Source organism: Nicotiana tabacum, chromosome 4, assembly GCF_000715075.1.
Source record: "Nicotiana tabacum cultivar K326 chromosome 4, ASM71507v2, whole genome shotgun sequence".
Lineage (NCBI taxonomy): Eukaryota > Viridiplantae > Streptophyta > Magnoliopsida > Solanales > Solanaceae > Nicotiana > Nicotiana tabacum.
The window spans coordinates 14,913,709-14,928,480 of record NC_134083.1 but is presented as its reverse complement, the minus strand read 5'-3'; the positions used below and the strand labels follow the sequence as shown (position 1 = coordinate 14,928,480).

The 14,772-nt window shown below is 41.9% G+C and overlaps 1 protein-coding gene across 1 annotated transcript; it reads right to left on the bottom strand.

Annotated features, from left to right (window-relative positions):
* Nucleotides 1–3,922: 3,922 nt before the first annotated feature.
* Nucleotides 3,923–7,640, bottom strand: LOC107762131 (protein DETOXIFICATION 16). The gene is made up of 8 exons (XM_016580457.2): nt 7,192–7,640; nt 5,623–6,167; nt 5,446–5,532; nt 5,282–5,338; nt 4,963–5,201; nt 4,548–4,666; nt 4,299–4,385; nt 3,923–4,215 (listed from the first exon to the last, which is right to left on the bottom strand). The coding sequence occupies exons 1-8, from the start codon at nt 7,486–7,488 to the stop codon at nt 4,156–4,158; spliced, it is 1,491 nt and encodes a 496-aa protein (XP_016435943.1). The 5' UTR covers nt 7,489–7,640; the 3' UTR covers nt 3,923–4,155.
* Nucleotides 7,641–14,772: the final 7,132 nt, after the last annotated feature.

Genomic DNA, 14,772 nt, shown 5'->3' with positions numbered 1-14,772 from the left:
AGCCAAATGAGCAAGAATCGGGGACTACTCCCGAAATTACTAAATTGCTCGAGGAACTCACAAAACGAGTCGAAGCCAACGATAAAAAAGTAGAAACATATAATTCCAGGGTCGACAAGATCCCGGGGGCTCCACCAATGATAAAAGGGCTAGATTCAAAAAAATTCATTCAAAAGCCTTTTCCCTCGAGTGCAGCCCCAAAACCAATCCCAAAAAAATTTCGTATGCCCGAAATACCCAAATATAACGGAACGACCGACCCCAACGAGCACGTCACTTCTTACACGTGTGCCATCAAGGGCAATGATTTGGAAGATGATGAGATCGAATCTGTATTATTAAAAAATTCGGTGAAACCCTGTCAAAGGGGGCAATGATATGGTATCATAATTTACCATCTAACTCCATTGATTCTTTTGCTATACTTGCAGATTGCTTCGTAAAAGCTCATGCCGGAGCCATAAAGGTCGAAACCAGAAAGTCGGACCTATTCAAGGTAATACAAAAGGATAACGAGATGCTAAGGGAGTTCGTAGCTCGTTTTCAAATGGAACGAATGGATCTTCCACCAGTCACAGACGATTGGGTTGTTCAAGCTTTCACTCAAGGTCTAAATGGGCGGAGCTCGAGGGCTTCGCGGCGGCTGAAGCAAAATCTGATCGAGTACCCAGCTATTACTTGGACCGATATGCACAATCGATATCAATCCAAAATAAGAGTTGAAGATGACCAGTTGACTTCTAAGTCCATTACGAAAAAGCAAAAGTCGACCAGAGATCGATACCAGCCATATAGCGGAAACGATACTACTGCTGAGTATCCAAGGCTTCTTTAAAATCAACCTCGCACACAGAGGGGCTTTATCATTAAATGCATCTATAGTGATTATCAAGTTCGGTGCAAAGGAAGTTACTTCGTTATTTCATGACAAACAGTGTCTCAACGGGAAACGTTGTAAGGGCCAAACGGTCAAAACGAACCATGCTTATATAGTTGGCCCAAGCCCTGACGCAAAACATGAACCCATGTATAATGACCTGCAAAGAAAGCTCTCTTCTTTACCGATATTCTATGTTCAAGATTTATTATGCAAACAGGATCGAGTTCGAATCATTCGCTCGACTGCCAAGGCTACCTTTATTTCGAGTTCGAGCAATCACTCACTCGACCATTAAGCCTACTGGCTACTTTGACCTTTATGCCTACGGGCTACATTGCATCGAGTTCGAAATATTCGCTCGACTGCCAAGCCTACGAGCTACCTTTATTTCGAGTTCGAGCAATCACTCACTCGACCATTAAGCCTACAGGCTACATTGCATCGAGTTCGAAATATTCGCTCGACTGCCAAGCCTACGGGCTACCTTTATTTCGAGTTCGAGCAATAATGACCTGCAAAGAAAGCTCTCTTCTTTACCGATATTCTATGTTCAAGATTTATTATGCAAACAGGATCGAGTTCGAATCATTCGCTCGACTGCCAAGGCTACCTTTATTTCGAGTTCGAGCAATCACTCACTCGACCATTAAGCCTACTGGCTACTTTGACCTTTATGCCTACGGGCTACATTGCATCGAGTTCGAAATATTCGCTCGACTGCCAAGCCTACGAGCTACCTTTATTTCGAGTTCGAGCAATCACTCACTCGGCCATTAAGCCTACGAGCTACATTGCATCGAGTTCGAATCATTCACTCGATTTCCAAGGCTACGGGATACCTTTATTTCGAGTTCGAGCAATCACTCACTCGACCATTAAGCCTACGGGCTACATTGCATCGAGTTTGAATCATTCGCTCGACTGCCAAGCCTACAGGCTACCTTTATTTCGAGTTCGAGCAATCACTCACTCGACCATTACGCCTACGGGCTACATTGCATCGAGTTCGAATCGTTCGCTCGATTGCCAAGCCTACGGGCTACCTTTATTTCGAGTTCGAGCAATCACTCACTCGACCATTAAGCCTACGGGCTACATTGCATCGAGTTAGAATCGTTCGCTCGACCGCCAAGCCTACGGGCTACCTTTATTTCGAGTTCGAGCAATCACTCACTCGACCATTAAGCCTACGAGCTACATTGCATCGAGTTCGAATCATTCGCTCGATTTCCAAGGCTACATGCTACCTTTATTTCGAGTTCGAGCAATCACTCACTCGACCATTAAGCCTACGGGTTACATTGCATCGAGTTCGAATCATTCGCTCGACTGCCAAGCCTACGGGCTACCTTTATTTCGAGTTCGAGCAATTACTCACTCGACCATTACGCCTACGGACTATATTGCATCGAGTTCGAATCATTCGCTCGATTGCCAAGCCTACGGGCTACCTTTATTTCGAGTTCGAGCAATCACTCACTCGACCATTACGCCTACGGGCTACATTGCATCGAGTTCGAATCATTCGCTAGATTGCCAAGCCTACGGGCTACCTTTATTTCGAGTTCGAGCAATCACTCACTCGACCATTAAGCCTACGGGCTACATTGCATCGAGTTAGAATCGTTCGCTCAACCGCCAAGCCTACGGGCTACTTTTATTTCGAGTTCGAGCAATCACTCACTCGACCATTACGCCTACGGGCTACATTGCATCGAGTTCGAATCATTCGCTCGATTGCCAAGCCTACGGGCTACCTTTATTTCGAGTTCGAGCAATCACTCACTCGACCATTACGCCTACGGGCTACATTGCATCGAGTTCGAATCATTCGCTCGATTGCCAAGCCTACGGGCTACCTTTATTTCGAGTTCGAGCAATCACTCACTCGACCATTAAGCCTACGGGCTACATTGCATCGAGTTAGAATCGTTCGCTCGACCGCCAAGCCTACGGGCTACCTTTATTTCGAGTTCGAGCAATCACTCACTCGACCATTAAGCCTACGGGCTACATTGCATCGAGTTCGAATCATTCGCTCGACTACCAAGCCTACGGGCTACCTTTATTTCAAGTCCGAGCAATCACTCACTCGACCATTACGAGTCACTCTTCTCAGTGAGGCTCCGAACCTCGGCATCATGCTCCTCCCTGATTCAGAGAAAAGCCTCGTAATGCAACATCGAAGCCCGCAAACAAAAGGAGAAACATTAGAATTACCTACAACTCTGTGTAAAAGAAGCAGCTAAAACGCCATCAGAAGTTACCCGATTCAAAGCATGTTGGGCCTCATTGAAACGACATGCATTCATCACTGATTGATCTTCTCCGGTCACCAAGGACCGAAGGCAACTGGCAATTCCCACAGGGGAAGAAAAAATTCAGGTATCCTCGATAAAGTCGGGGACTATAAAGACGCATAAGATGATCGAGCATTACATACGTCATAGTCGGGGTCAATAGAAACGTTAGCATAAACCTGATCGAGTCGCAAGGAAATCATATCGTTCCTCGCCACATCCTTTCCGAGAAACGAGGGGACTATCTGTGTACGGTCAAAACCGATCTCAGTCATAAAGACTGGTCGAGACAATGACGTTTCAATCGAAGGGTATCCACACGACAAGCTCGGACGAATTCCGAAGTAGGAACGTCGAACTTCGAACTATAAGACCAATCGACGGTGAAACTCGATACCGTTATCGATCCCGTGTCTGAATCGGACTACGGGGCAACACCGATCGACACAAGTCCCGAATATCGATTCCCCAAGGCAGAATCGAGCTCGAACCAAGACTGGGGGTTCGATCTAACACCGAGCTCGAGCCAGTGCTAAGCTCGCAGACAAGAGCCGTTACAACCGCACCGAAAGAGAGAATCTTGGCGGGAATCAAGGAAGAGACAAACCATCATGGGTCCTCCACTATATGTATTATTTTATTATGTTGTTATAGATAAAGCAGTGACCCTCTACTATAAAAAGGGACATAGGCTGCAATAGACCAGGCCGCTGGAAGAGACATTGAGATTTCATTGTGCTTGTTTTCTTTAACTCATTCAGTCTTCCTGTTCATTATTCCCACTTTATAGCAAAAATATCTGTATTGTCATTTTGTATCAAAGGAATTTGCATACCCTTAGAACCACATCTAAATTTAACATTATCCGATTTTTCGGGTAAACAATAATAAACTTTTCAACAGGTCAAAATCTTTTGTTTAGTTATGACTTGTGTTATGAAGCTGCCTTTATTGAAGTGGATAAAAGGTGCACACTCAGTACAATGCCTCCACTGCTAATGTTGTTTCCTCAACTCTCTCTTGAGCTTTCTGTGCCTAAACAACAAAAAATTTATATCAGAATTATGGGAAAAATTCTCAAGTAACCAATGAGTTAGGCTGGGTGGGGAGTTGCTTACTTCTTGTTCCCAGTTAGTGCGCATTGTAATGAAAAGAAGAGACAGCACTTGTACTAGGAGTGCACAAATAATACCCAACCATAAACCCTGTTTGTAATTGCAAAGAAAAGAAAAGATTAATCAAATCTTTATGAAAGTGCAGTGAATTTAATTGCACCTTCAAGAGGCTAAAGAAAAGTTTTTAAGTTATACACACTGACAGTGTAAAGAATCTTTACAGTAATTAACCTGTGATAGTAAGATCGTTACCTTCCCTCCGATGTGAAGAACGAACGCCATCAAGACAGCAGAAGGAATTCCCACAAGATAATAGGATCCAAGGTTAATAATTGCCCCTATCTTCTGCCATCCAAACCCTCTTACAGCACCTGTATGTGAAATATGCATGCTCCTTAGTCCTTATCAACAGCACATATCTCACTCGTTTCTTCTTCAACTCCAAATAAAACGCATGATCGTGCTCATGAATCATAGTGATTGACAGTTTGTATTAAGAAAAAGGATCTTAGAATAGTATTTATTCAAATGCAGATTCAAGATTTTAAGCAGTGGGTGAGAAGTAGTATTATTTGTATTTACGACTCCTCGTCGCAAAGGGTACAATCTTATTGTATTAACTATATATTTTCAGAAAAAAACAGTTGCAACATTTATAAGTGCGAACCTGAGAGAACACATTGAAGGCCATCCATGAAATTTGATGCAGCAAGAAGTGGCATCATCGTGGCGATGTATGTAACAACTTCATTCTCATTGCTGTAAGCATATCCCCATAGGTTACGTATCAGTATCATGACCAATCCCAACACAAGTCCCTCTGTAACAGCCACTGCCAGTACAACATAGAGCGCCAAACGTGCAATTTGAGGATGACCTGCTCCCAGTTCATTTGAGACCCGTGTACTGCAATGCACAAGACATGTCTACTTCACAACACTTACAAATTAATATGAACCAAAGTTATACATATTCCGATGACTAACCTTATAGCAGCACTCAGTCCAAAAGGGATCATCCATACCGTTGCTGCTGTATTAAGACTAGGAACCAATGAAGCGTATCAGTAAGTAATGCTTGAAAATGAAAGATTTTGCTTGATAAACCAATCAGAAGGTACTGCATTAAACGAGAGGTGAACAATTCGAACCAAATTGAGAGCACCGAGGTTTCCAACTGTGGATTTGGAAGAAGGCCAGAAAGCAGAACCATTAGCTCAAATGACCACATTTCTAAGCTGTTGATAATCATAAAAGTAGACACGTTAACAATCAATAAATAAACTAGTACTACTTACTTATGGGAAAACCAAGAAATGTGGACTGACCAGACCATGATGGCCGAGGGAATTGCGAGTCTAATAAAAGTAAGCATATCTTTCAGAGCTTCTTTTGACAGTCCTGTCCAAGTTTTTGCACATGAAGGAGAAAACTTGACATAAAGAGCCAAAAACAAAAAGTTAAGCCAGTAAGAGATAGAACTTGCAAGAGCAGCTCCTTTGCCGCCAAGGGCAGACTTGAAAACCAAAATCCAACAGATAAGGATGTGGATTAAAGTTGTAATTCCAGCACATAACACCATAGGGATGACAATACTTTGTGTTTGTAAGAATCTTACAACACATTGGAGCAATCCATAAGCGAAAATACCGGGGATAAAATACAAGGCATAATGACCGGCTTCATCTGCTATACTAGGATCTTGGCCTAACAGCTTCAGAATAGGGCCAGTGTTTCCCCATATGACTGCAAGAGGTATGCTTACAAGTGAAAGTATAATCATTGCTCTCTGCATGTGAATGCCAAGCATATGATACTGCTTTGCTCCATATGACTGCCCGCAAAATGTGTCCAGTGCACTTGACATCCCCATCTATTCGTAAACATGATAAAAGAATTTCCATCAGAAATCAAGCCGTATTAATAAGATGTAGTGTATTTTGATGTCATAAAGAATTAAATAAGAATCTTGAACTGTGCTCTATTTTCTTCCTGACTATGAAGAGGGTGTTTCCAATTCCACGCACCGGAGCAACAACATGAATAATGACGACTTAATCTCGTGTCTCCAATTTTAAGATATTTACACTAACAACAACAAAAATATGCGGCATGGTTAGTGCAAAGTGTTGAAGACATAATTAAGTAAATAAAAGTGTATACTCTCCAATAACTTAAGCTTTAAGATGAGATGGTCGCACATTTCAACATGGTATCAGAGCAGCCAAAAGTCCTGGGTTCGAGTTTCACCGCCACCCAATATTAAAAAGAAATATCCCATGCTTGGCTCATCAAATAGAATCAAGCCCGCACGTAAGGGGCGTGTTGAAGACATAATTAAGTAAATAAAAGTGTGCACTCTCTAACAACTTAAGCTTTTAAATGAGATAGTCACACTTAACACAAAGTGATAACAGATTACTCATTCTTAGCTTCAGAAATCACCAATTATTTGGAGCAATACCCATTCATTACTAATACTAAATTAAATATTGTGTAATTTCTAGGAAAGGGATGTCCAAAACCAACAAATGACGCACCACAGATCCACACCTACCGTACTAACACGTATCCTTATGAGACTAATATTACTAGAAAGTTAAAGGAAGATCTGATAGAAGAAATGGCAAAATAATACCGAGGAAGCAAGAAGAACAAGTTGGAAAAGCAGCACTAAATTGAACAAAAATTGAGTTAATAGGATTTAATAAGTCTTCTAATGACTAGCATTAAAATGAAGTGGTTCTAGAAACTTGACCAAGTTTGGTCAAAAGAAACACACAACATAGTTTTTAAGAAGCAACAGCTAAGTTGGATACTCCGAAACTAAAATCAGTATTGCTATCTTCATTCGAATGTTTAAATTGAAAATTAGAAGATATAGAAGCTGAACTCACCAATAGGCTAATACCAGTAACAGATGTAAAGGAAGTAGCCATAGAAGCACCAGAGAGAGGCAATTTTCCAAGATGACCAACAAACATTATGGCTATAAGCTGTAAAGAAAACTGCAAAAGGGTTACGCTCACTAGGGGTCCGGCTAGCCATACTTGCTTCTTTACTTCCTCTACAATTTGCTCCTTGCTAAAACCACCATTATTATTTCTTGTTTCATTAAAAAGACTCTGCTTTTCACGGTCGTCGACTATCAATGGCGTCTTGACAGAGGCTGACTTTTCATATTCTCCTTCCATTTTGGTCCCGTCTGTCGTTTTTGCTCTGGACCTCTCCTCTTTAGCTCTCTCTCTCAAAATCTCGAATACGCAGCCAGTGGTAGAAGGAAATTTATAGTAATTAAAACTTGCGGTCAATAATGGAGGTTGAAATTCTGTTCTCCACGTAAAACTCACACGAAATGGGACAAAAGAATACTCTCATGTATGTTTGGTTGGTGGGAATTGGGATAGGGGTAATTACTCTCGAAATAAAATGGGAAATTATTCTATTTTATGTTTTGTTATGTGTATTAATTAACCCCGAGAACTATTTTGAATTAAAATGATAGGATTAGCTATTTCGTAGTACCGAGATAGCTAACCTCATAGAATATTTTTATCTATCTCATCCGGGTAACCAAGCAACTCCTCACCTTCACAATTATGTGCCAGTCTTCTATTTTTTTTAAATTTGTTCAAAAAGCATGATAACCATTTATATATTAAAAATTATTTAATTTTAAAATTAAAACGAGTAAAATTGATAAGAGACCAAGTTTTGAAATTTGTAATTTAAAACAAGTCATAATATTCATTTGACTGTCAAAAATTTCTCATTAAGAAAATATTAAAATATGTCTTTTTTTAGGCGAACTAATGAGTAAATAGTGTCAAACAAAATAAAATAGAGACCGTACAAAATAATTATGCAACAAAACATAACATTATGTATTTGTATTATATGGTGAACTCCTTGACCCGAAAATGAATAATGGAGTAATACGAGCTTAGAGCTAGATGCAAGTTTTCATTGATTATTGATATTTAAAAAAAGGCTGCTAGTTGAGTAGCAATAAATAAGTAGTAGTAATAATTATGCAAAAATGGTACTAAACTAGTTTTCACCTTTTCTTGTTTGTTTTATGCTAAAGTTTGAGCACAAAACAAGAAGAATCCCGACAATTCTTAGTCCTCACTTGATAGTAATTAGTAATGGTTCAGATTTTCAATTCATAATAAAATTTGAACACTTTCGTTAGCCCATTTTTGTTACCGTTAGGTGTCAAAGTATTTACGTACTTTTTTCAAAGGTACAGATTTTGCTAGTTTAAACAGCTAATTAAAAGGGAAAGAGAGAGAAATCCTAAAGCAGAACACGAGTCCCAATTTCTCAAATGAACTGGGAGCTCGGAATCTTAATGTTGGACAGACTATTGAATAGGTTGCAAAGAGGAAAAACAGATAAATGCATCAAATTGATAATCAGAATCAAATCGAAAAAAAAAATTGAAGTGATTTGGTATTGGAAAATAAAACCCGATCATAATTAGTTTGATTTGATTTTAACTAAAAAAAAGTCAAATCGAAACCAAACCAACACGATAATACATTTATATAATTTTAAAAAATATTTTATACATATAAATATTTATTATAATGTAATTTATAAATATTTCTTAAACTTTTTCACAGTTTTATCTTTTAACATATTATTTCAAGTTTAGATTTAACACTCTTGAATGGTAAATAAATTTTATAGCCCATAAATGTAATAATTCAAACAAAGTTCAAATCAATACTAATGCTAACAAAAGAAATTCAATTTAATACTAGGAATGACGATAGTGTTGGATAATTATTTTAGTTTTACATTGGTTTACAATGAAAATGCATAACTTAGTTTATCTTTTTCTTTAGTGCTTAGTTATATAATTAATATTAGTACTTATTAGCTATACTTATTTTAGCATGACATATATAATATTTTTAAATTATGTTAACTTTCATTATGACTTATTAATTAGCAATATTTATTTTATGTAATTTTATTATCTTATCTTTATTATTGAATATTTTAGTATAATGCTATGACTTATCTCATATTATTGTGTTAGTTTCTTGGAAAACACATTATATAGTTGTATTTACTAGGATTTAAGAAATATTTGGAGCACAAGTTACATATTTTATGCTATGTCCAGAAGATGAAGGTAGCAGAGGTGAGGATGTTGAGATGGATGTGCGGGCACACCAAGTTAGATAGGATCAGAAATGAGATTATTCACGACAAGGTAGGTGTGACCCCTATTGAGGACAAGATGCGGGAAACGCGGCTTAGGTGGTTTGGTCATGTGAGGAGGAGGTGCACAGACGTCCCGGTGAGGAGGTGTGAGGTTGACATTGGAGGGCCTACGAAGAAGTAGAGGTAGACCAAAGAAGAAGTGGGGAGAAGTGATTAGGCTAGACATGGCGCAGCTTCAGCTGACCGAGGACATGATCCTTGATAGGAAGGTATGAAGGTCGAGGATTAGGGTAGTAGAGTAGGTAATCTAGAGTATTCATAACAGTAGTATTGGCACGCAGTCTCGCTTTTTGTGGGCAGTATGTTTTTATGACTAACCATTATTTTCTTTCATTGTTGATTACCTTAATATCTTGTTGTTTTTATTCTGCTTTTATATGGCTTTTTGGTACTGTCCCTTCTTGTCTATATTTTCATTAATATGGTGCTTATGCTTTCCTGAGCCGAGGGTCTATTGAAAACAACCTCTCTATCCTCACAAGGTAGGGATAAGGTCTGTGTACATACTACTCTCACCAGACCCCACGATATGGGATAAAACTGGGTATGTTGTTGTTATTGTTGTTGCTATGACTTATCTCATATTATTGTGTTAGTTTTTAAAAAACACATTATATAGTTGTATTTTACTAGGACTTAAGAAATATTTGAAGTATAAGTTACATATTTTATGCTATGAAGATTTTACCGAAAAAAATTCGAAAACCCGAAAGAAATTGAGATTGAAAAATCCGACTTAGTTGGTTTGGTTTGGTTTATAAATTTAAAAATCTGACACCATTAATTTGGTTTGATAATTAAAAAATTCGGACCAACCCAACTTATGCACACCCTGTTATTGAATTTGAACTAGTTGAAACGAACCTAATCAGTAAATAAATTTGACAGCATAGAGTTAAGAAGAGACAGTTGTCGCTGTTAGAGGCTATCCTCTACAGCTGTAAGCCTGTACCTACGTGGTTCCCTAATGAAAGGGAATTGTTATGTCAATTTTAACTAAACATTCCGAAAACTCGCGTACCACGAACTAATTCGTTCGGTGTGTGCTAGTAGTACTAGTACTTTGACAACATGATAGTAGATATAGTTGTTTCAATCAAGCTACAATATCTATTTCCTTAACTTTGGTGCAAGAGCTTCTAGGATACAACGAAACTAAATCTATAATTGCGTTTTGTATAATAAACTATTCAGTAGTATATCTCATTCCGAAAAGCATTGTCAAATGTATTGCACGCGGTGCTTCAGTGGTGATCAAGAATATTATTTTAGGAATAAACGTAACAAGGCTGCCACCAACCTTTACTAAATAAGAAGACAAAAGCTCCGGTAAACATCATACAAGGTCACGAGTCACGTTTATCATGTTGGAACATGCACGGGAGTTTCCCCACTGAATATTCAAGGTTTATTATTTCCCTCTTGTACAAGTTTGAGGTACCAAAAAAAAACATTTTTTGTGAAGAATAATGAGTCACAGTTCTGAATTGTGTAGGATGACTCTGACTTTGGAATAACTACATAACTTAGATAAATTAATTGACCAATATACATGAGTAATGTCATGGGCGGCTTTCCAGCCATGCCCCATGACCCCTTGGACGCGCCCCGTGGCGTCCTGGCCAGCCTCCCAACGCCCGTCGCCACGGTCGGCCCCGTGGTCTCGGCAACTCCAAGTGACAAGCGCGCATGTGCCTCTGTCGCCCCACCGATAGCCATCGCCAGCGCCCAGCCACAGGCAAAAGCCGACAGCGCCGCGCGCGCAGACAATGCCGCGCGCGCAGACCCTGATGCTAAAGACAAAGTTGCTGCCAAAGGACTTGCTGCTGCTTTGTAGAAGACTAAGTCCTTTTCATTGTAAATATAGAGTAGTTTTGCTGCATTTTCTTTAAGTGTGATTTTCCAGCTTTCATAGGTCTAGTCATGTAACTTTGGTTTATTTTTTTAAGCATTATTAAGGGGGACCAAGCAATCAAAACTTTCAAGCAAGCAAACAATTCTCTGTACTGGTGTCTCTCCCCCCGACACCGTCTTGTTTTCTGTAATAGCTTTCATTCAATGCAATCAAGCTTTCTTTCATTCTCAATTCTCTTTTCTGCTCTCTTTCAATTGCTCATGACATTGGTTTTCCCGTACGGCACTGACAATCTAGTCTAGCGTACGGAGGGGACCTCAGTTGGCGGACAGCAACCGTACTGACATCGGTTGCCTAGCCTTACGTCGCCCTTCCAAGGAACTTCAGGAAGGCGCCGCGTAACAGTTGGTATCAGAGCCTAGGCTCGACATCGGACGAGGGATCACATTGCAATTACCACAATTTCTGACCATGGTGAATTATGGGGATCGCATCGCGACCCTTGAGGGAACAGTTGACGCATTACGGCCCATCGTGGAAATGGTGCCCGATCTAAAAACCAGCCTAGTGCAAAGGTTGGACGACCTGGACCGCAGACTCATCCAGGCCGAAGTTGACATAGAAAACATCAGCCGCGACTCTGAAGGAGACCGGCAAACAGCAGCCACAGAGGCAGCTGAAATTTTTGGTAAATTTGAGGTCCTCCAGCAGGAGCGTGCCGAGGATTTAGCCAACAGGGAACAAGAGGCAGACAGGGTGACTGCCATGCAACAAACCATTGACAACTTGACAGGCCAGCTCAACGTTGTCAATGCTGCTTTACAAGGCCTACTTCGAGGAGGCGGAAACCAATTTGGGGGTGGTGTGAACCTCGCCCCCATGGCACAAAAGCTGAAAATTCCTGAGCCAAAGCCATACAGTGGAGCTCGGAATGCCAAAGAAGTGGAAAATTTCATTTTCGACATCGAGCAATACTTCGATGCCGTGGGAAGCCTGGAAGAAGCTAAGAAGGTAGCAACTGCTGCCATGTATCTTCAGGGTGATGCCAAACTCTGGTGGCGGGTGAAGTACGAAGCCATCAAGGCAGGTGAAGATGCCCTCGACACATGGGCGGAACTGAAGGCAGCCATACGCCTACAGTTCTTCCCCGAAAATGTTGAGTACAATGCCAGGAGAAAGTTGCGGGAGCTCCGCCAGACCAAATCAGTGCGAGATTACGTGCGGGAATTCTCCGCGCTCATGCTGAACATCCGTGACATGGGGGACAAAGACAAACTCTTCACCTTCCTGGAAGGGTTGAAACCTTATGCCCGGATGGAGTTGCAGAGACAAAGGGTAGACACGTTGCCTAAGGCAATCCAAGCAGCAGAGTGCCTTGGGGATTACCAAGTGGAAGCCCGGAAGGATAGGCCTCAACAGCCTGTCCGAGGAGGATACAAAGGGGGCCAACCAAACACTAGTGGCCCTAGCAGAAGTGGAGGAGACCGGAGTGCACCCAAATCCAAGACTCCCTCTTCCGGCAGTACTAGTGCTGCATCTAACAACAATGATCGGGGGAGGAAGCCCCCCTCAGGATGTCGCCATTGCGGCGGACCACATTGGAATAATGAATGTCCACATGCACAGATGAATGCCCATCAAGCTTTTGAGGATGGGACGGATGACGACGCCGATGATGCGGACCAGACCGAGCCAGTAGGTGCATTCAATGCAATTGTTGGCTCCATTTCTGAGCCCTTAGCGGGTACCAGTGCCGGTATCCGCAAGAAGAAGGACCCCTGTCCAATTGCCAGGAAAGGAAATAAGAAGGCGAATTTGAGGACTCCTCCTCATCAAGAGAGGACCCTAATGTTCGTTGACATGAAGGTAAATGGCAAGCCCATTCGGGCAATGATAGACACAGGTGCCACCCACAACTACTTAGCCTCGACTCAGGTGGAGCGTCTTGGACTAGTCGTAGGAAAGGGCAAAGGTCGTGTGAAGGCTATCAACTCACCACCTCAACCAGTGGGTGGAATAGCCAAAGAAGTACCAGTGAAGCTTGGCCCTTATGAAGGAAAGTTCAACCTGCGCGTAGTGATCATAGATGACTTTGAGTTAATCGTGGGGTTGGAATTCCTGAGACAGACCAATACCATGCCCGCTCCGTATGCAGACATGCTGCTGATGATGGGGGCAAATGGGGCCAAGCCCTGCATTATTCCGTGCATTCCCATGAAGATGGCAGTCGAGAACATCTCGGCCTTGCAGTTGAAGAAGGGGGTAAAAAGACATGAACCCACGTTCCTGGCTACCCTCTGCATGGAAGATATAGAACGCTCCTCGGGTCCCATTCCTGCACCCGTGAAGGAGTTACTTCTGGAATTTGAAGACATCATGCCACAAGACATGCCAAAGCGTCTTCCGCCTAGGCGAACTGTGGACCATGAGATTGAGTTGGTGCCGGGTGCGAAGCCACCTGCCCGGGCGCCATACAGAATGTCACAACCCGAACTCGCCGAGCTTCGGAGACAATTGACGGAAATGCTAGACACAGGGATCATTGTGCCCTCTAAGTCCCCATACGGGTCCCCTGTGCTATTCCAAAAGAAACATGATGGTAGTTTACGACTCTGCGTGGATTACCGGGCTCTAAACAAAATCACTGTGAAAAACAAGTACCCTATTCCGCTAATGGCAGACTTGTTTGATAGACTGGGTGGTGCGACGGTATTCACCAAAATAGACCTGAGGACAGGTTATTGGCAAGTTCGGATTGCCGATGGTGATGAGCACAAGACGACCTGTGTGACAAGATATGGGTCGTACGACTTCCTGGTTATGCCCTTTGGCTTGACTAACGCGCCAGCCACATTTTGCACCTTGATGAACCAAGTCTTCCGAGAATACATTGACGAATTCGTCGTGGTTTATTTGGATGACATTGTGGTATATAGCCAGACACTAGAAGAACACCTGGAGCATTTGCGGAAGGTCCTAGCCCGATTGCGGAAGCACGAACTATATGCGAAGCTATCCAAGTGCTCCTTTGCTCAGAAACAAATTGACTTCCTCGGACATGTCATCGAGGAAGGGAGGATCAAGATGGACCAGCAGAAGATTCAGGCCATTACAGAATGGCCGCCTCCTAAGGATATACATGCCTTGAGGTCGTTCCTTGGCCTATGCAACTTCTATCGGCGGTTTGTGAAAAGTTACTCCCTCATTGCAGTGCCGCTGACAGAACTTCTCAAGAAGGCCACCCCGTGGGATTGGGGCCCCAAGCGGGCAAAGGCCTTCGACGCATTGAAGATGGCTATGTCCAGTAGCCCAGTCTTGGCCCTCCCTGACTTGGCCAAGCCATTCGAAGTGCAAACGGATGCCTCCGACTATGCACTTGGTGGAG